Here is a 22265-nt window from a genome sequence, read left to right as displayed (position 1 = left end):
AACAGTCAAACACCATAACAAAACAATACTCACAGGATAACAGACAAAGTGACATGTAGGTGCAAAAACAAAAGAGAGATCTCTAGAGAGAACTGATTGGGATCCTTTTAAACCAAGGGAAAGGGGATATGATTGGGTAAGGGAAAAGGAGCAGGTGTGTTCTGATTGGTGACTGATGCTTGCCACCTGTGAGGAGGGGAGAAGGAGAGAAAAGAAATACACACAGGATACATACACAGGATACCTGTATCCGTAACAGGGGGAGAGAGGGACTAATGCACCAGCTGCAGTGTCAAGCCTCCCTGCAGGCGGGGAGAGAAGGCATAGACAAGGGTAAACGGGTGGGGCTGTTGGGTTCCACCACATCACCTGTGAGCTGTACATCTGGGGGTATCAATAACCCCGCCCCCTAGCCTCGGGCCTTACCGTAATCCTCCTGATAGAGGGAGAAGAGAGGTTCCTATCTGAGGAACAGCAATGAGCTCTCTGAATGTAGTAGAGGTTGTCAAGCCAACTAAACACGAGAGCAAACTCAAAACTCTCTAACAAAGTAGTAATACTAATGAGTGATTGGTACAATTATATTTAAAATGTCCCCCTAGATAAACCCAGGTCGCATTCATAAGGGCAGACAGTAGTGAAACGTTTGGGGGAAAAAACCTAAAGCGTTGTTATAGTCCCTACCTGTTTCAGTATGTTTTCTCCCATTTGGTGCCTAATGAACACACCCATGATCTGGTGCCATCAGTTATTTTATATTACACCACGTGGATATCTCCTGGTGTACATACAGTGTTGACTTGTAGTGTAATAATGTGGATGACCGTGAAGGAGGGATGAATCCTCTTCTTTCTCCTGCTCGGGCTGTAAACGAGTGGAGAATAGCCCTCCTGTCTCATCCCTCCATCCGAGTACATTTCCGTTGTAGGGAACATTTCCTGGATAGCGTCTGGCTAGCTAGGAGGCTATTTAGAGAGTCTTGGCAGTGAAAGATCTCTTCACTGATAGCATTAAGCTTTCTATTGACTCTACAGTGCCAGACTCTCTGTTTGTGTGAGTCTTATCTGAAGGGAGAATGCCAGTACTATCTTGGCCTGCCGAGAGCACTTGAAAGCACCACGTAGAAGATTCTACAGCGCAAACCAAGCCAGAAATGGAATGGATTAGCCAGCTTTGACGTGAAGGACACGAGTCAAAGATGGCATAAAAAACAGTTTATTAGGCCTAATAGGACTCCGCTATACAACAGCAGTTTGAGCATCTCCACTGTAACTATGTAACAGGCTAGCTAATAGGCAATGGCCAAGCTCGCTTTGATTCTCTATAGGTCATGTCTTTGAAAAGTAGAACCTAGTGAGTGTTGTTAGTGCCGCTAATGTACAACCACTGGCTCTTTTAAAGGAACCAGAGAGGCTTGACCACGCAGCACCCGAGGCCCAGAGCAGAGGGCCTTAGCCCAGCCTGACCTCACTCTCATCTAGCCCTCCACCTCCCCCAGACCCAGGCCCTGTCTCTAGGGCTGGAGCTTGGCCAGGGGCGGCTGGGTTGGAGGTGGGGAGGTACTGCTAGGCAGGGCTTGATGTGCTGAGTACTCCTTAGAGAGAGAGAAAAGAGAGAAAGATAAAGACTGAGAAGTTTATTTAATGTAGACAGACCAGTTCCCTGAGCGAGAGAGAGAGAGAGAGAGTGCAGTGGTGGTTGGTTGGAGAGGGGGAGGAGAGGAGGAGGTTCCGACCAGGCACATTGTAGTGGAGCTCCTAGCTGTAGCACTTGGCCCTTCAGCAGCCCAGGGGGAATAACATGGGCTCCTCTGGCAGCAAAGCCTGCCTGAAGACTCCTCCACATACCAGAAAGAAAGGCAAGGTGTGTTTGTTTTCTTTCTTCTCACTTTCTCTCTCTCTTCCTTTCTCTCTCTCTTTCTCTCTCTCTCTCTCGCTCTCTCTCTCTCTCTCTCTCTCTCTCTCTCTCTCGCTCGCTCGCTCGCTCGCTCGCTCTGTCTGTCTGTCTTCCCCCTTTTCTCTCTTTCTTTCCCTCTCTCTTTCCTCCTTTCTCTATCTGCTGGTTCACTTACAGCTGACCGATCGGGTTCCTGACTATAATGTATGGGTGTGTGCATCATGCCATGTGTCAAATGGAGACGGTTATGAAGTGATCGTTGTGTCTCTGTTTTAAAGAGTGTGGACATTTATTACAGCAGCGTCTCTGTTTGAACATTTAGAGAAGTGTGTGTGTGTGTGTGTGTGTGAGAGCTCTAGGTTGGATTAGTACAGGGTGTAGCCTTCCATCCTTTCAGGATGTTGAGACAATGTTATGTATGAGAGTGTGAGTCCGTAAGAATGAACAAGTTCATGAGAGAATTTGCGTACGTGACGTCTGAGAGGAAGCATGTGTGTCTTAGACTCAAACGCTCTACTTATTAATGCGTAGGCCTGTGTCAGGCGAGTTTTCATAGCACGCGTTCCCTGTTTCCAAGATGCCCTATGTCACTTCTAAGTCACCCTAAAAGTCGCCTCTCCACAGTCTGATAACGGGGTGATATGGATACAGTGTCATAAGGAAAACAGTGTCTGATGTCCAGACAGCTGCTGAAAACGCTAGCCTGGTTCCCAAATCCGTTTGTGCTGTCTCGCCAACTCCTACGGACCATAGAAGATGGCAAGACGGCACTAACAGATCTGGGACCAGGCTATGAAAGTGCTGCTCTCAGAACTGTACTGACTCAGTCTCTGTAGCCTACCCAGTAGGCTAATGTAGGTTGTTGTAAGTTGTTGTTAGAAGTTACAGCATTCCTTGACACGCCTATAGGAATATGTACTGCCTTTAATTGTTCGAAGTCTAAGTCCTGGTGCCCAGGAATAATGTTGTGGAAAGATGTCTGTCAGTCGAGTCATAATGTCTGACGTAAAACGATTGTCTGGTTCCACTTGAAACGAAAGTCTCACATAGTTTAGGAATAGTTTTTCCATTGACTTAATAACTAATCGTATCTCTCTCCCTCTCCGACAGCGTGAAGAGACATTGAAGCTGAAGAAAGGACTGTCCCTGGAGCTTTCTAACCTGCGCGATGAGCTCAGTAAGAAAAACCACCTCAAGCATGTCTTCACTTCACCCTGCTTCTCGTCTACCCCTCTACCTCTTACATATGCACCTTTATCAGCGCATCGGTTGCTCAAGGAAGAGCAAGTGTTGCCAAAGCAGAAAATCTCTAAATAAGAAAATGATCAACGAAAACATTTAATCTGCCAATTGTGTCTCGTTATGAGTGAAGCAACAAGTTTTTTTACAACACTCAATGTGAATGAACCTTCCCTCTTGTTTCACTCTCATTTCCCTGACCTGTTGGCTTATCATTAAGGCCTTATCAGGTCGTCAACTGCCATCCAAAGCACCTTGTGCTGGCCAACTCTCTGCCTCTGTGTAGATGTTGTTATTAGGTCCCACCCCCTAGGCATGCTGTATTTGCCAGGCGTGAATGCAAGCCTTGGCATGTTTTGCAAAAATGTGTGTACGTGTGTTTGCGTGCAAGCATGTGTGTACGTGTGTTTGCGCGTGTCAGGGAAATGCATTGATCTGATGTTATTGGTAGCCCGTGCAGCGGTCATAAAGCCTTAGTAATTACAGATACAGGCAGACAGTCTCCTTTGTCCGCGGTCTTCCTTCAAGCATGACTTACCGTCTTCCCTCCAAGCATTCACCAACAGTAGTTAGTGGTAGTCTCTCTGCAGCATCATCTTTGTTTACCCTTATGGAGACATGCTACATCACTGTGGTGACAGGACAATAGTCTTAACATAATGGGTTTGAGTGCTGTGGAACTGCTTGTCAGGGAAGGGGGTTGTTCTCTTTAGGAGGAAGTGTTCGGACTCTAATTCTGGAGAAGCGTCTGGTTGTTGTCGAGCAGGGATCAGCAACTAGATTACACCGCGGCCCGATTTATTTCTTGAGGAGATGGTCAGGGGGCCAGAACATAATTACAGATACTTTGTAGACTGCAAATTGACCGCATGAAGCCCAAACAGATATAATATTTGATTAAAACACAATCATTTCAAACCTTGCTTACATTTGGATACAATCCCATATATCTATTATGCGTGGGGTATACTTATGAACAAAATAAAAATACTTGGAGCTGATTTGCTGGTGTTTTTAGTCACTTAAAAAAAATTACATGGGGGGCCAAATAAAATCATCTGCGGGTCAAATACTTCCAATTGTAAAAAAGTGCATCCTTCCTCCCTTCAAGATGATCCGTGATCTAACACGACTGGATAGGTCAATAATATGTGATAGAATCCATGCTTACAGCTATCCGTTTTTCTTAGTGGTGATCATTTCAAACGAGGCGGGAAGGTGTTTGTGAACACGTTGAAACACTCATTGTTCTGGATGCGTTTCATTCATTACAAGGCATTAAGTTCTGTTCTGTTCCGCCAATGACGCCAGAGTGGCGTTCCAGAGGGGTGGGCTTGTTCAGTTCTGTTCCTTGGACTTGGCCCAGACGCTAGATGTTGTAATGTGTTACGAAGTGGAGAGGAAATGTGCGCCGTTTCACTTTACCCATGTGCCCCATGACTGTCTCAGACGTCGTGCCAGACCTCGTCAACCCTCGCCACCTGTGCAAGATGCCTTAGAGGCATCTGGTTGGAACGCCTGTACAATGTGGTTCTGATGAACAATACCAACGGTAGTGGTTCTGATGAACAATACCAACGGCTGTCTGCTGTCAGGGATCTAGAGAGCTAGAAAGCCACATTCTCTTTTAAACAGACAGGCACACACACTCGCATGCTTGATAGACACACACGCACACGCACACACACACACACACACACAACACTCCGACTACAATTCAGTTGTTTTATTCCCTCACACTTCTCTCTCTCTCTCACACACGTTTATACAAACAATACTTTTACTACACAGTTCTAGTGAAAACCATTCAGTCTCAACACACACACACACGTGTAAGCCCGGACACACCCTTTAACTGCCGTACCAAGCCCTCTCCCCCTAAAAGCAAACACGTGCATAGATGCACTTTTTTCCCCAGCGAACCTCAGCAGAAAATGCCTCGACTACCATCTGTTTGATGAGCGGGGGGTTTGGTGTGCTTGTTGAACCTTGACCCCTGTTTTTACACATGACTGTGGAATGTATGGATCTCACTCTCACCACCTCCTTCAAAACTCTGTCTGTTAACGTCAGACTTGGAGAAGTGCTAACAAGTCTCTTCACTATGTCTACTGTATGTTTGACCAGCAGAACCTGTCAATACGTTTCTCTTCAAGCTAGTGAAAGAACATTGTCAGTCTGACTTCCAGGGATTTTATTTGTCTTTCCGGACAGTTTTACAGTTAACACTTCTAGGCTCTTTATATTGAGTGGATAATGGTCACAGTTAAAATCTGCGGATTGAGTTAATGGGATATTTCAGGTTTGGCATTGAAGCCCGTTATCTACTTCCCCGAAGTCTGATGAACTCATGGATGCCATTTTGTATGTCGCTGCTGGTTAGCGTTGGCTTGTGAAACCACCTCCAACTTCCTTCAAACTGGACACAGATACATAGAAATGGTGTCCACGAGTTCATGTTCATCTGGGGAAGTAGATAAAGGGGATTCATTGCCAAAATCCCGAACTATCCCTTTAAATCTGATCCTTGATCAATTTTATCTTGAGCTGATAATGGCTACTGTAACAGGCTTGAGTAAATCCTGATCCTAGATCTGCCCTTAGATACACATTCTTTCCAGCTCCCTTCCTTGTTCCTTCTTGACCCATGATGTCGTGTTATGAAACAACTTGTATGGGGGGGGCAGCGCTGATGTCATAATACGGGGGGCCACATGCCAGTCACACCTGCCACCAATCCCCCCCCCCCCCCCCCACACACACACACACACACACACACATTTCTGTTAGTTACCCCATAATAAGGACAGGACCTGTCTGTTAACGGGCTCACAGCTGCCGGCCTTTATGACAACATCGCCGTGGCAACAGGCCTCAGAGTTAATCCCACAGGGGAGGATGTGAGGAAATGTCAACTGTCCAGGCTGCTCTGTGCTGCGCTGTGGGAATCTGGTATTATCATTACATATATGGGTCTATCATTACATATGTATTAAAATATAGTCCTGTCATTAGATGTCGATTTAAGTAGGTTATAGCCGACTAGACCCAAATGAATTCTACTCCTGGTTGGGCAAAACAATTACGTTCAATGGAGATCTGCTGTTGAAGGGGCTTTTTAGTTCAGAGCCTGGTTTACTGGGTCCGGGAATCCGGCCCTTAGTTTTCAGCGGACATGTAAAGTGTTGTGTGAAAAGGTGCATATGACTCTGATCAAGATTAGAGGTTAGGGTTGGATTGCGCAATGTTGGAACAGTCATGCGTTTTTCCAGTGCGTCGTCAGATGTTCACATCCAATTGGTGTTTATGCAACGCTGTTACAGAAACACCAATTGGCCGTTAGGAGATGTTATTCCAACACTGTCCCCCCTCTTATTACAGTGAAGTCATTATTTATCATAGAGCCTCATTCTGGGTAATTGTGTTTTGAAAGTGAATTCTAAAATCCAAAGTGACGATGACAGAGTCTCTCCCTTTCCTTCTCCCCCTCTTCCTCCCTCCTCCCTCTCCAGTCTCCTCGTCCCAGTGCTGTGAGCGGCTGCAGAAGGAGAAGGAGGAGGTGCGGGTGTCTCTGGAGGAGACAGTGCGGAGGGTCCAGAGGGATCACCAGGCTGAGCTGACCGGCCTGGAGGAGAGGCTCAAGGCCTTCTACCAGGCAGAGTGGGACAAGGTGCACCAGGCCTATCAGGAGGAGGCGGACAAATGCCGCGCCCTCATGGAGCAACAGGTCAGTGGCGAGGCGGTGACCGGGCTTGTGTAACTGAACAAGTGTGTTAGCTCGCCGAGCTGAAGTCTGGGGGTTTACCTCGGGGGGGGGGGGGGGGGGGGACCAATTTGATTTGATCAACACAAGTCTTGATCAAATCAAATTGGTCACATACACATTTTTAGCAGATGTTATTGTGGGTGTAATGAAATGCTTGTGTTCCTAGTTCCAACAGTGCAGTAATATCTAACAATTCACAACAATGCACAAATCTAAAAGTAAAAGAATGGAATGAACAAATATATAAATATTAGGACGAGCGACGTCGAAGTGGCATTGACTAAAATACAGTAGAATAAAATTTAGGAAGAAACAATTCCTGACGTTTCGCGCAATATGAGATGAGTAAAGCAGTATGTAAGCATTATTTAAGTAACTAGTGTTCCATTATTCAAGTGGCCAGTGATTCCATGTCTATGTATATAGGGCAGCAGCCTCTAAGTGTTGTAACTTTTAATGGGTTACAGAGTTAATGTTTACAGTTAATTCATTGAGCTGTATCTAAGGATACTTTCTTTACAGTTATTTACATATGTAATTGTATTAGAATTCGTGTGATGGAGATTGAGAGAACTACATACATATTTCTGTTGTGTTGGTTAGTATTGGATTACGCTATTGACTGCAAGTTCCAGAATGCCTTGTGACAGGTAGTAGGAAGGAAAAACTCCCCAGTTAGTGACAAGTGATTGTCCTGACTTTCGCTACCAACTTTCTTTTATTGTTTTTGTAGAATCTAAAGTTGTGAAATGTAACGTGAACAAGTATTATTACTAAAAGAAGCTTTCATTTCAAACCCGACGTCCCGAGTCATTACTTTGAAGATAGTTATTCTATACTAAGGTGCAGGGTTGAGTAGCCGGGTGGTAGCCGTCTAGTGATGGCTATTCAACAGTCTGATGGCTTTGAGATAGATGATGATGATGATGATGATGATGATGAGTAACCTTGCCTTAAGACGTAAAGACTCGCGTTGGCTCTCTGAGTTAATGCCTAGGCTTTAGCTGAGGGCTAACACAAGTCTTACAGTGCGGAGAAGTCCGGGTTTTGAACCCAGTAAGTCACACTTGTGTGAACCCAGGCAGTCCAAGCAGAACATGAACAAAGGCATAGAGCCAGCGTTGATCATCATCAGCGCACTATAAACACAGTATTGAGTTTTTAGCTATTAGCGGTTGATATGCCGCCTCTAAGGCTGCTGGGGGCCGAGGGGGATAGGGTTGGTGTGATGTCATCGTTATGACTCGCGTCCTGTGGTTCATGCCGCGTTCATGTGCTAGTCGGAACTCTGAAATGTTCAACTTGCTAACTGGTTGAACGGGGCACGTGTTTAACTACAACCTGTTAGCTAGTCGGAGTTTCCTAGTTCCGACTAGCACGTGAACACAGCACTTCTGAAACACTCCACTGGCTCTCAACCGCACCACACACAGCGCCCAACTCGTAAACGCTTCCCGAGATTTACGACCGTTGCCATGGTTATTACTCCCTGATGTCATCAGCGGGAGAACGGGACGGCATGGATGAATATGAATTGGCACAGAGTATTATTTCCTGAGTCCTCTATGGCCTACATCTAACTGGTAATTCAATCAGCGATAAATCATCCACATGAGCTTGTTCCAAATCAGATACTTTTTTGGACACACACTCACACACACAAAACACACACCTCATACACACGCAGACTACTGCACATACACACACAACGCAGCTGTCCCGTGTATATAGAGACATAAAACACTTCCCGTTTCTTTTACGCTGTTTTCACACTGTGTATTTAAATACTGGATTCTCCACATACTTCATTCTATTATTTCTCATTTCAACTGCCCTGTTAGGAGCTGGTGACACAAGCTTTTCACTGCACCCACTATAACCTCTGATAAACTGTGTACCCAACCAATAACCTTTGATTTGAAATGTGTCATAATAATGGGGGGGAATCTTAGTAGTATGAATTGGAAGTATAAAGAGGAAACCTTAGACTATTGAGATTCACCCCGTAACTGAAGCTCAGCATGTAATGGCGTACCTGTATTACTGACTGGTGAGAGGAGCCCATGGGATTTATTAAATCCATTTTCTTCTTCTCTCTGTCAGCTGGAGGAGATGAGGAGCAGACAGGAGACTCTGAGGAGAAACTCTGAGGCCAGCTACGCTCAGCAGATGGACACGCTCAGACTGACCTACGACACCGCCGTCCAAGGTGAGGACACACAACCACACACCTTCACAGAACTCATTGAAATTCATCCCTCTATTCTTCTGTCCTAAAATGCACGTTTCAATACATCTACCCATCAATCCATCCACCCACCCATCAATCCATCACCCACCCATCAATCCATCCACCCACCCATCAATCCATCACCCACCCATCAATCCATCCACCCACCCATCAATCTATCCACCCACCCACCCATCAATCTATCCACCCACCCATCACTCCATCCATCCACCCATCAATCCATCAATCCATCCATCTATCCACCCACCCATCAATCCATCAATCCACCCACCCATCAATCCATCCACCCACCCATCAATCAATCCATCCATCTATCCACCTACCCATCAATCCATCAATCCATCCACCCACCCATCAATCCATCCATCCATCCATCTATCCACCCACCCATCAATCCATCCACCCACCCATCAATCCATCCATCTAAGGCATCCACACACTTGGTTGGTTTTCACATGAGAAATGATTAATCCAAAATGTTCTAATTTGTGAGTAAGTGACTCGTTTTCCCCCATCATTGACTTGGTGTGTGTGTGTGTGTGTGTGTGTTGTTTTGCAGAGCTCAGGAAAACCATGGAACAGGACTTGGAGAACCTGGACAAAACGCTGAAGGAAACGGAGGCCACTCTCACTGTAAGATCCATGTTCCCTGTACCTCCCTGATCACAGCCTTACCAACTCGTTTACCCAATAAAGATACTACTACTATCTTCTGTCTGTCTTATATAGACTCAGTATCAGGGAGTAACACTGTTGTAGCGTTGACTTAACAGTCTCTCTCTCACTCACAACAGGAGAAAATCCAGGACCTCACGTTGGAGAACGAGGCGCTGAGCGAGAAGCTGCGAGCGGAGGAGGAGAGGAGGAGGATTCTGGCAGAGAAGAACCAGGTAAAAGGAATATGATGGCACCCTATGTAGTGCCCTAATTATGACCAGAGCCCCATGGACACAGAAAGGTGCTGAAGAATGCTATTGTTCTGGTACACCGTGTACCTCAGTCAACAATACCACTGCTGTGAGACAGATGTCCCAGTTTCCTGCTTATTTTTTGTTGTTATTGGGCCTTATGGTCTTTATACTGGTGGAATACTGCCCCCTGCTGGTTGCTAATGGACATGCAGCACTGGTCATTGTGTCCGTTTCTGAGATGGCAGCGTTTGGGGATTTATCCACAGTGACTCATGCATATTTAGTTTCATTTGCGAATCAAACCCACAACCCTGGTACTGCAGTCATCCATCTTAAAGTGGGTTATTGAAAGACTGTTGTTTGTCTGGAACAACAGTTTGTAGGGGATAAGAAGAGGTTAGGAATAGGACTCTGGTTTGTGAATGAAATTCTCTCTCTCTTCCCCCCCATCTTTCTCTCTTCCCCCCCATCTTTCTCCCTTCCCCCCCATCTTTCTCTCTTCCCCTCTCTCCCTCTCTCTCTCTCTCCTCCCTCTCTCTCTCTCTCTCTCTCTCTCTCTCCCCCCCTCTTCCTCTCTCTCTCTACCCCCTCTCTCCCTATAGAAGGACTCCCATGTGTTGTATCTGGGACAGGAGCTGGACAGTCTTAAGGTGGTTCTGGAGATAAAGACCAAACAGCTTCACCAACAGGACAAGAAACTCATGCAGATGGACAAGCTGGTGAGGACGCATGCACACACACCGATGAAAACGCGCCTACACACACACGCATGCCCTGAGCTTGCCCCTGTGTATGTTCACTGTTGTTTTCGCTAGCTCTCTCTGTACATCCCTGAAAGGGTGCGCCATCTTATGTCATCCCTTATAAGACACACACACATTCCTGTGAAGGCGGAGTGTTTTAGTAAGGGTTTGTTTTTGCCGTTCAAGCTCATGATAGATTGCCTTCAGTCTTGGGAGTCACCACATAAAGAGTCATTTCGCTCCAAAACAAAACTGCAAAAATACCCCACGAATATTGAGTCATGATTGGAAAGATTGAGTCTGCCTCGCCGCAGGCTTCAGAGCACGCAACCTAGTAAAACAAATACCTCTGTCTCAAAGTAATCAGAATCCTGGGCCTAAACCGCCTCGGAGCGGTGGAGACCTGCACACTGTCTAAAAAGAGGAGATCATCCATAGCTATTGGGACATTATGGTGCCCAGAAGTTTATTGTGCATAAATAAAAGCTGAAAACAAAACACAAACGTTTCTGCATCAAGCCATCATCGGTGTTAATGGTGAGCACAGACACCAGGCTTCTATTAGAGATTCATTGCATATGTCACATGATCTAGTGAGTAAATCGCTGTATCGCATTAGTGGAAACCAAGACTCTTCCCAGGAGAATTAACGTGGCAGGTTAGGAGAATTAACGTGGCAGGTTAGGAGAATTAACGTGGCAGGTTAGGAGAATTAACGTGGCAGGTTAGGAGAATTAACGTGGCAGGTTAGGAGAATTAACGTGGCAGGTTAGGAGGATTAACGTGGATGGTTAGGAGAATTAGATTAAGGTTAGGAAAGGGGTTAGCTAAAATGCTAAAATTGTCCCAGACACAATTCAAACATAGGCCTGCCCTGAGAACAGTCTTTGTTTCCATTAATGCGATGCTGTGAGCAAATCTATACATGCAAACAAGTACATAGTATCATGGCATGATTCAAGTACAGGAGCAGAGAGAAATATCTAATTTGAACTTTTCCATTTGTGCTGTCTGTCTGGCGCCAGATGGAGAGCAACGTGAAGCTGGAGGAGCGTCTGAACAAAGTCCAGCAGGAGAACGAAGACTACAGGGCCCGCATGGACAAACACACCGCACTCTCCAAGTACGTACTACAGAGAGGAGTTACTCATCTCTCTCCAGAATCCTCATCTTCACCATCTGTCCTTCCAGCAGGGTTTCTATCATGCAGAATGTAGTTCTAAGAATGTGTGTGTTCCTCTGTGTCTGTTTATCTGTGTTGCTGTAATAGAGGCTGTTCAGTGAACCACCTTCACTTTGTGTGTGTCTTCCCCTCTCTGACCTCTCTCTCCTCTCTGTGTGTCTTCCCCTCTCTGACCTCTCTCTCCTCTCTGTGTGTATCTTCCCTCTCTGACCTCTCTCTCCTCTCTGTGTGTATCTTCCCTCTCTGACCTCTCTCTCCTCTCTGTGTGTATCTTCCCTCTCTGACCTCTCTCTCCTCTCTGTGTGTATCTTCCCCTCTCTGACCTCTCTCTCCTCTCTGTGTGTATCTTCCCTCTCTGACCTCTCTCTCCTCTCTGTGTGTATCTTCCCCTCTCTGACCTCTCTCTCCTCTCTGTGTGTATCTTCCCCTCTCTGACCTCTCTCTCCTCTCTGTGTGTATCTTCCCTCTCTGACCTCTCTCTCCTCTCTGTGTGTATCTTCCCTCTCTGACCTCTCTCTCCTCTGTGTGTATCTTCCCTCTCTGACCTCTCTCTCCTCTCTGTGTGTATCTTCCCTCTCTGACCTCTCTCTCCTCTCTGTGTGTATCTTCCCTCTCTGACCTCTCTCTCCTCTCTGTGTGTATCTTCCCCTCTCTGACCTCTCTCTCCTCTCTGTGTGTATCTTCCCCTCTCTGACCTCTCTCTCCTCTCTGTGTGTATCTTCCCTCTCTGACCTCTCTCTCCTCTGTGTGCATCTTCCCCTCTGACCTCTCTCTCCTCTGTGTGCATCTTCCCCTCTGACCTCTCTCTCCTCTCTGTGTGTCTTCCCCTCTGACCTCTCTCTCCTCTCTGTGTGTCTTCCCCTCTGACCTCTCTCTCCTCTGTGTATATCTTCCCCTCTGACCTCTCTCTCCTCTCTGTGTATATCTTCCCTCTCTGACCTCTCTCTCCTCTCTGTGTATATCTTCCCTCTCTGACCTCTCTCTCCTCTCTGTGTATATCTTCCCTCTCTGACCTCTCTCCTCTCTGTGTGTATCTTCCCTTTCTGACCTCTCTCTCCTCTCTGTGTGTATCTTCCCTCTCTGACCTCTCTCCTCTCTGTGTGTATCTTCCCTCTCTGACCTCTCTCCTCTCTGTGTTCCCCTCTCTGACCTCTCTCCTCTCTGTGTGTATCTTCCCTCTCTGACCTCTCTCCTCTGTGTCTCCTGCAGGCAGTTGTCCAGTGAGCAGGCCATGCTGCAGCAGACCCTGCAGAAGGAGTCCAAGGTCAACAAGCGTCTCTCCATGGAGAACGAGGAGCTGCTGTGGAAGCTGCACAACGGAGACCTGGCCAGCCCCCGCCGCCTCTCGCCCTCCTCGCCCTTCCACTCGCCCGGCAACTCGGCTTCCTTCCCCACCGCCGCAGCCCCACTCTCGCCCACCAGATAACCCAAACTGGACACCAAGGGGAGAGAGAGAGAAAGAACGTGTGTGTGTGTGTGTTTGGGGATAGTGTGTGAGTGTTTGTGTGGATACCCCCTCCAACACACCCTAAAGACAACCCCCCTCTACAGTCCCTTACCTCCTACCCCCCAGATCACCAACCCCAGCCTCTCAAGGAGACAAAGCTATTCCAAATACGGATGGACTACTTCATATGATGACGCTGCAGTTTTGGCTTCTGCCCACAAAGACTTGTACAGACGTTTTCTTTGCTCCCAGAAAGAGAAGACAATGTTGCACAGATGCACTTACTTAAAGCGTGGGACAATTCTGCCTTCGTTCTTTTCTGCCTGATTTCTCTCACTTTTTTTTCCCCTCAGCAGAGAGAAAGAACAGGCAACTTAAACCTCAGGGTTTGTACATAGCTTCTCAGCTCGTTTTGATTCTCCTTCTTTTATTTGTGCATCGTGTTCCCCGCTCCCCTAATAAAGTTTGTGCGAAAAACCTTGGATGTAGTTTTGAAAATGTTAAAATGGTTTAGGCCAGAGACGGAAGTGGAAGTGAGACATCGCATTCCCTTTTTTCTGGTTCGTATGCAGTCAATGGGAAAAAAAAGAAAATCTATGGTAAACGGCCTGAGTGGGGCCTCTTCATTTATCCGCCATCTTTGGTATAGAGCGTTTTTGAGGACTTATTGAAGAGCAGAGCTTTATCCAACGAGCACTTGCTTTTGACCCCTTGTATACAGTCCATATCTGGGTGCGGATATTCAGAGTTAAAGTGAACTTTAATCCTAACCCTTCATCATCTCTACCTTAATAAAACTGTGGAATGTATTTACCCATCTGTGCTTTATCGCTCAGAATGTTCCCAATCCAAAACTCCAGAACTTTGTGTTGAGCCAATGTTATCTCAAACCTCTCCACTTCTCCAAGAATGCCTCAAACTGACCATCATTTTGTTTAATTTTAAAAAGGTAAATAAACAAACGATTAAAAAAAATCAGGGTCAAAGTTATCTTTATTATCCCTCTATAAATACATCATTACATAGTGGATATGATTAGGGACATATAGGTATTTGTATAATGTGATACATTGGAAGAGATTGGTTATACACACAAGTCTTTTACCTGTCAAAATGATTGACCGTTATGTCGTAGCAGAGAGAGAGAGAGTGTGTGTGTGTGTGTGCGTGCGCTCAATCTTGTTGTTGTGCAGTAGTACCCAGAGAAGGGAATCCACCCTGGAGGGCACAGATCACCCAATACACTCTCAAGGATCTGGTGAGGTTTTGTTGCTCTGTCTGTCTCTCTGTAATGTAATACTGGTTTGTTTGCACACACTATTCAGTCATTTCTAGTGTCTGTTATCTCTGGCTGCACTATTAACAGGTAGAAACTAGTGAATGTTTTAAGGGTTGGCTTAAAACACGAAGAAAGTGGGCGTGTTCCAGGTTGTCTTTAGTGCAGTCGATCTGTGTAGTAGATTAGATCTCACAATGTCTGGAGAACTGTTTGTCTGAGGAAGCCCATTTATATGATAGAGCAGTCTCTTTTGAGATTGGAATGTGCCCAGTGAGAACGACCTGGAACGTGCCCATTCTGGGTGCAAGAGAGAACTCCGGGGGGGGGGGGGGGGGATAAAGGAAATAATATATTAAAGTAAGAGTTGAGCATAGTTAACATTTTATTAAAATTTAGTCACAATTGGAAATTATTTGAGTGGAAAGTACACAATTGTACACACATTGGAACATTATTTATAAAAGAAAAACGTAAAAATCGCCCAACAGTCACATTCACATTATTATTTTTAACAGTTAAAGACATGCTCCGGTACATTGGCGACTAAGAAAGTATGTTTTAAACCTCCTGCTTTGGGCTGGATGTGTAGTTCATATGCATATGGGCTAGCAGCAGGTGGCCTAGCAAGTTAAAACGTTGGGCTAATAACCAAAAGGTTGCCAGTTGGAATCCCCGAGCCAACAAGATAAAACATCTGTTGTTCTGCCCTTGAGCAAGGCAGTGGACCCCCCCACAACAACAGCCCCCCACACCTCTCTGATTCAAAGGGGTTGGGTTGAAAGCTGAAATACATTTTTGGTGTGCAATTGACGATGAAAATAAATGTAATCCTTTAATAATCTATGAGCAGAATTACTGTTTTACCTCAATTAGCATCAAGATTGTTATGATTGGATGTTCTCTATGATGTAACACCACCTTTAGCCTATCCTAATTGAGGCAAAACTCTAACAGGATCGATGTCGTCTGGCGTTCTGGTCAGTTGGACATGAGATCCAGCCGGATGGACGTCGGAGCCAGGATCATCATGACTACGGATTTGATTGAATACCACCAGCCGTGCCAGGTGTACCAGACCACCCTGTCATCCATCACCGCTTGGTACGGCCCGTTGTAGTAGTGACCGTTCAAGTTGCCAGACTCACACCTGGTGGAGAGACACAGAATGACACCAACATCTGAGATTCATAGTGATAGGTCGCGTTCCATTGCTTGGACGTTGCCAGATCTTACAACTCCTGGATAAGTATTTTACCAGCTAACCATATCATACGTTATAGCAATCTATCAGTCAATAACACAGTCGATGGCACGCAACCATTGGTTGATTTGTTTTGGTTGTGTTTCAGATTATGTTGTGCCCAATAGAAAAGAAGGGCAAATAATGTATTGTGCCATTTTGGAGTCACTTTTAGTGTAAATAAGAATATTATTTTTCTCAACAATTCTACATTAATGTGGATGCTACCATGATTACGGATAATCGTGAATAATGATTAGTGAGAAAGTTACAGAGGCGTAAATATCATACCCCTGAAAAAATGCTAACGTCCCCTGTTATTGGTATTGGTGAGAGGCTAGCATATTTTGGGGACATGATCTTCGTGCATCTGTAACTTTCTCACTTGTCATTATTCACGACTCATTCATGAATATCTGTAAACATAACGCGAAAAACAACCAAAACAAACTGAAAATGTGTAGTCACAATGGGATATGAATATGGGACCAAATACTAAACTTGACTAAATTGTATACACTATAAGTGAATTTGTCCAAGTACTTATGACACCTTCAAATGGGGGTGCATTCATTGCTAAATGGTAAAACAGGTGTAACTTTATACTGTATCATACAAAACATTTACTCTCAAAATGCTGGAGTATAGAGACAAATTAAAAGTTTTAGCTTCTCTGGCCAAATAAATACGTAGGGGAGTCGGGAGTGTATGAGGAAAATAAATGTTTGTGCCAATACTCTGTTGTTGAGAGGTTACTGAATCTCCACAGTAATGCAGAAGGCCAATACTCTGTTGTTGAGAGGTTACTGAATCTCCACAGTAATGCAGAAGGCCAATACTCTGTTGTTGAGAGGTTACTGAATCTCCACAGTAATGCAGAAGGCCAATACTCTGTTGTTGAGAGGTTACTGAATCTCCACAGTAATGCAGAAGGCCAATACTCTGTTGTTGAGAGGTTACTGAATCTCCACAGTAATGCAGAATGCCAATACTCTGTTGTTCAGAGGTTACTGAATCTCCACAGTAATGCAGAAGGCCAATACTCTGTTGTTCAGCAGTTACTAAATCTCCACAGTAATACAGAAGGTCATACTTGCTGAAGCACCAGCCTGACATGTCATGGTGGATACACTTCTCATCGTCCTTGTTGGGATGGTCGTAGGTACTAAACTTGACTCCCAGTTGACCGGCCCCTAGACTGTTCCACTGCCCACTGGGAGGGGGGTGGGCTTCGGGGAGGGCGTCCCCCGCATTGCCAGTGTACTCACCCAGATGAAGCTTATACTGGCTCTGGAGGGGGAAGGGGAGTAATTTTTTTAAGTATTTTATGGGGAAATAATACAGAGATTTTGAATATTTAACTATGTAAAATCACTGAACTATCCCATTTAACCTAACACCTGATCTCAAATTTCAACTAATTGTGGTCTTCAATTTAGACCTCAAACAAATGCCTACATTGGTGTGCACACTGCAGAAGTCCTGGGCCAGAATTCCCCACGCCTAGTGTAAAAGGTACCACAACTCTAGGTAATAGGCTGAAGACCAGGAGTGATAGACCAATGTATGTAACATGCTTGTACTGTAACACAGTCAATGTTCTCCTAAACAGAGCACTGCTGAGATGTATCTTTTTGAATACTGCTGTCTACAAATATTGATCTTGTTCCACGATGGGTTAATGTGAGAAGGTGAATGAAGAGGATTGCTGGTTTGCCCCAGTACCTTTGCTCAAGGACATTCAAATCACATGTCATTTGTCCCATGCTTCGTAAACAACAGGTGTAGACTAACAGTGAAATACTTACTCACGGGTCCTTCCCAACAATGCAGAGAGAAAGGAAATAAAAGACTAGTAATAACGCGTAATAATAAATACACAACGAGTAGCGATACCTTGGTACTGGTACCCCGTGTATATAGCCGAGTCGATGTGCAGGTGTTCGAGGTAATTGAGGTAGATATGTACATATAGGTAGGGATAAAGTGACTTGGTAACAGGATAGATAATAAACAGTAGCAGCAGCGTATGTGATGAGTCAAAAGAGTTAGTGCAAATGGGGGTCAATGCAGATAGTCCTGGTAGCTATTTGGTTAACTATTTAGCAGTCTTATGGCTTGGGGTAGAAGCTGTTCAGGGTCCTGTTGGTTCCAGACTTGCTGCATCGGTATTGCCTGCCATGCGGTAGTAGAGAGAACAGTCTATGACTTAGTTGGCTGAAGTGTTTTATCATTTTTAGGGCCTTCCTCTGACACCGCCTGGTATAGAGGTCCTGGACGGCCATATGCACTACCCTCTGTAGCACCTTGTGGTCGAATGCAAAGCAGTTGCCATACCAAGCAGTGATGCAGCCAGTTAAGATGCTCTCAATGGTGCAGCTGTAGAACGTTCTTGAGGATCTGAGGGCCCATGACAAATCTTTTCAGCCTCCTGAGGTGGAAGAGGCATTGTCGTGCCTTCTTCAGGACTGTGTTGGTGTGTACGGACCATGTTAATTATTTAGTGATGTGGACACCGAGGAACTTGAAGCTCTCGACCCGCTCCATCAAGGCGGATGGGGGCGTGCTCGGCCAACCGTTTCCTGGAGTCCATGATCAGCTCCTGGCACCACACTGACATGTCACTGACCTCCCTATAGGCCAGAGCTCTCAAACCTTGTCCCTGGAGAGCTACCATCCTGTAGGTTTTCACTCCAACCATAATCTAGCAGACCTGATTCTAATAATCAGCTGGTTGATTAACTGAATCAAGTGAGTTACAACTGGGGTTGGAATGAAAACCTACAGGAAGGTAGCTCTCCAGGAACCGGGTTGGAGAGCCCTGCTATAGGCTGTGTCATCGTCATTGGTGATCGGGCCTACCACCGTCGTGCCGTCAGCAAACTTAATGACGGTATTGGAGTTGTGCGCGGCCGCGCACCCTGAGGGGCTCGCATGTTAAGGGTCAGTGTGGTGGATGTAATGTTGACAACCCTCACCACCTGAGGGCGGCCCGTCAGGAAGTCCAGGATCCAGTTGCAGAGGGAGGTGTTCAGTCCCAGGGTCCTGAGATTAGTAATGAGCTTGGAGGGCACTATGGTGTTGAACGCTGAGCTGTAGTCAATGAACAACATTCTCACATAGGAGTTCCTCTTGTCCAGGTGGGAGAGGGCAGTGGGGAATGCAATAGAGATTGTCATCTGTGGATCTGTTGGGGCGGTATGCAAATTGGAGTGGGTCCAGGGTGTCTGGGATGATGGTGTTGATGTGAGCTATGGCCAGCCTTTCAAAGCATTTCATTGCTCCAGTTGTGAGTGCTACAGGGCAGTAGACATTTAGACAGGTTACCTTGGCATCCTTGGGCACAGGACCTATGGTGGTTAACTTGAAACGTAAAAGGTATTACAGACACGGTCAGGGAGAGATGGAAAATGTCAGCTGATCAGCGCATGCTCTGTATACTCGTCCTGGTAATCCCCAGTTTATACAGTATGAACGGTAGATTGGTTCGGTTTCTTGCAAACAAGGACTTATGTCAACAAAGAAATGGAAGGGGGGGTGTTGGGTTAAAAAAGACAAAGGAAGGAGAGATACTACAGACGTCCTTGTTCTTTACGTTCTATCAATATCTCAACTGCCTTTTGTACAGTTTGAACAAGAGTAGACAAAATAGTGACAGCCAATGTTATGGGAAAACCGTGAGTTCCATGTGAGGACTGTCTGCAGTAAAGACCGCGGTGTTGTTCACGTGTACCTTTTCATCATCCACTTTCATGTTTTTGTACTTGGCGAAGCGCTGGTTTCTGTCAAAGTCCTCCATGTTGAAAGTCCTCCATGTTAGGTTGTAGTCGCCTAGAAAACAGAGTCAAATACAGGTAATAAAGAGCCGAAATGGCCACCAATTGTCTCCCAGGTGGGTGAGACAGTAGTGGTGGTGGATGAGTTGAGTTGCTGTGGCCTCATACAATGTAAAGCACTCAGCCATGATCAGACTTGAGATAAGTAAACTTAACATGGACTTAAGCCAATAAAAGATGGACCTATGTCAACATTTTTGGACTTGAGTCCATTTTAAGTCAACGTATCTCAAGTTGGAAATAGGGCTCTGAGATCTACTGTAGTTAAAAGCTCTATGTAACGTAAAAGCTATTCATTGTCATTATTAGGTACATTCTATGTGAATTTGGCCACATGCTTTTAGATGTTTTTTCTAGCCAAGTGTTGTTTCCTGACTAGGAAAACTCTGGGTCCTAGTTATAACCTGACTAAGGCCAGGAAAAACTCTGAGTCATATTACTATTACAGCCTGTTCCTGGGGGCCGGGAGTTTTTCCTGGTCAGATGAAGTGGTGGGGAAAAGCTCTTGGGCCTAGTTGTAGGTTTTCCTCTTCACCTTTAGGGTGAGGTAGTGTAGGGGGTCGTTCCCTAGCCAGAACTCTCCGCCTGACTCGCTGTCTCCAAAACCATGCTTATACTCCACCCACGCTCTGTAGAGGGAGGGAGACACACCCACATGCAAGTGACGCTAAACCTGAAACCAACGATAGGGTGATTCCACGCCAGCGGGAGTGTAAAATATTTTAGTATCTCAGATTGTTTTGGCAATTCTCACAAAAATGTAATTGGGAGGAAGGATGTTTGAGTTATCATTAAAAGTACCAACGTGCCAACTCTGGAAATAGGATGTACTTGTAGAGTATATTGTTCCAAACAATGTCTTAACATTTTTTTTAAATCTAAAAATTCAGTTTTGAGATATTCATATTCATATTTATAGTGTGGAATAAATGAATGTGAACATTTGAATGTCAGAGTTTGTACATATTCCATCACTATAAGAGTATGACGAACACCATGATGTCTGTATCTGGTACAGTTCACAGGTCATAAGGTCTGACAGGAGGCATGTCTAGGTCTAACAAGGGCCTAGGCCCGTTCATCATGATTCTCAAAAAATATATGTTTTGTGATACAAATGTAAAAAGCATGTTAAACATCATTCCTCCCAATGAAGTTTCTATGTGAGAACGATCATAGATACCAGAAATATTTTTTTGCTCCCAATACATGATCTGTGCTGGAGCTCTGAGAAAGCATACCATGACAATTTGTTGCAAACCGAAAGGTGTTAGTTAGGATATCTAACGTAAAATACATCAAAAATTCATATTGTATTTGTTTATTCCTACAATTGCCCTTACAAAAATTAACAGTACTTATATTGCAGTATAACTGCAGTGCAGTGTAACTAAAATGAAGTTTTTCAAATGAATTAATTTGATCAATCAACCTGTCAGTAGATGGTGTTTTCTTTCCACCTACCTGTCGAAGGACTCCGTTCCGTCCTTTCTCCTCTGGAAGACCGTCCAGCCTCCTCCATCACTCATGTCACAGAACACCATGAAGGAGGAGGGAGCCCGGTCCGGTCTGATCATATACAGGCCACTAACTGAGTTCCCATCCTTAAAGATCTCAGCGCAGTCTAAACACACAGAGGACATGGTTACAGTGCATGCACACCAAATGGCACCCGATCCATTCCTTATACAGCGCATTATCTTTGACTATTTATGTCTGTTTTAAAAACGAAATTGAACAGCTAATCAAACATGAATCACACAAAAAACTAAATTCAGTTCAGAAAAAAGACATTCCACTGGTTCTATTCATTCTATGTTCTACCCATAGAATTTCACATCAACAACAACAGGACCTATGTGGTTTGACCTTGGTACTGGCCCCCAGTCTGGAGGTGTGTCTGGGGGATCAGGATGGACAGGAGGAGAGGGGGACTCTGTTCACTCTCTCAGGCTATACAACTCATTTAACAAAACCGGTTTTTTTTTTTTAAGTCATCAGAATGATCCGTTCTATCACAGTTTTCAAGATAAGATAAAGGAACAAGTTTGTTAATTTTGTGTTAGCCTACAAATGCTAATCTCAGTACATTAAACAACATAAATAAAGAAACCTGTTATGATATAATCTGATATTAACTATATTTGGATGCAGAGACAGACGATGAATGCACACAAAAACAGACACACACACACACACAAACATACATGCATGCAGGTGCATGCAGAATACACCAACATGGCACATAAGATGTCATCATCACAACGTATGTGGGTGTTAAGGAAGTAGAATTATGCACAATATGAACCAAAGCCAATCAAAATCTAAATAAATCTTACCGAGTGGCATTCCGTGAGGAACAAAAGCCCCCCTGCCATGGCGTGTGAGCTATGTTCAACCACCAGTGTTACTGACGCTCTGTTCACCCTACCCTCTGACGACCCACCATGGAAGACACTGTCTGCATCCCAAAT

The 22265-nt window shown here is 45.1% G+C and overlaps 1 protein-coding gene across 2 annotated transcripts in view; it reads left to right on the top strand.

Moving 5' to 3' along the window:
• The window catches only part of LOC106602190 (uncharacterized), an 83592-nt gene extending 69678 nt beyond the window's left edge, over nt 1-13914 (top strand). For both annotated transcript variants that reach the window (XM_045716428.2, XM_045716427.2), the window contains exons 8-15: nt 3007-3073; nt 6648-6862; nt 9005-9110; nt 9712-9785; nt 9947-10042; nt 10666-10782; nt 11832-11929; nt 13199-13914. In XM_045716428.2, coding sequence (XP_045572384.2) covers nt 3007-3073; nt 6648-6862; nt 9005-9110; nt 9712-9785; nt 9947-10042; nt 10666-10782; nt 11832-11929; nt 13199-13415 — 990 coding nt within the window. In that variant the 3' untranslated portion in view covers nt 13416-13914. The remainder of the gene's footprint in view (nt 1-3006; nt 3074-6647; nt 6863-9004; nt 9111-9711; nt 9786-9946; nt 10043-10665; nt 10783-11831; nt 11930-13198) is intronic.
• The last annotated feature ends 8351 nt before the right edge of the window (nt 13915-22265 follow it).

This window comes from Salmo salar, chromosome 04 (assembly GCF_965601325.2).
Source record: "Salmo salar chromosome 04, fSalSal1, whole genome shotgun sequence".
Classification (NCBI taxonomy): domain Eukaryota; kingdom Metazoa; phylum Chordata; class Actinopteri; order Salmoniformes; family Salmonidae; genus Salmo; species Salmo salar.
This window is presented reverse-complemented; position numbering and strand designations above follow the sequence as displayed.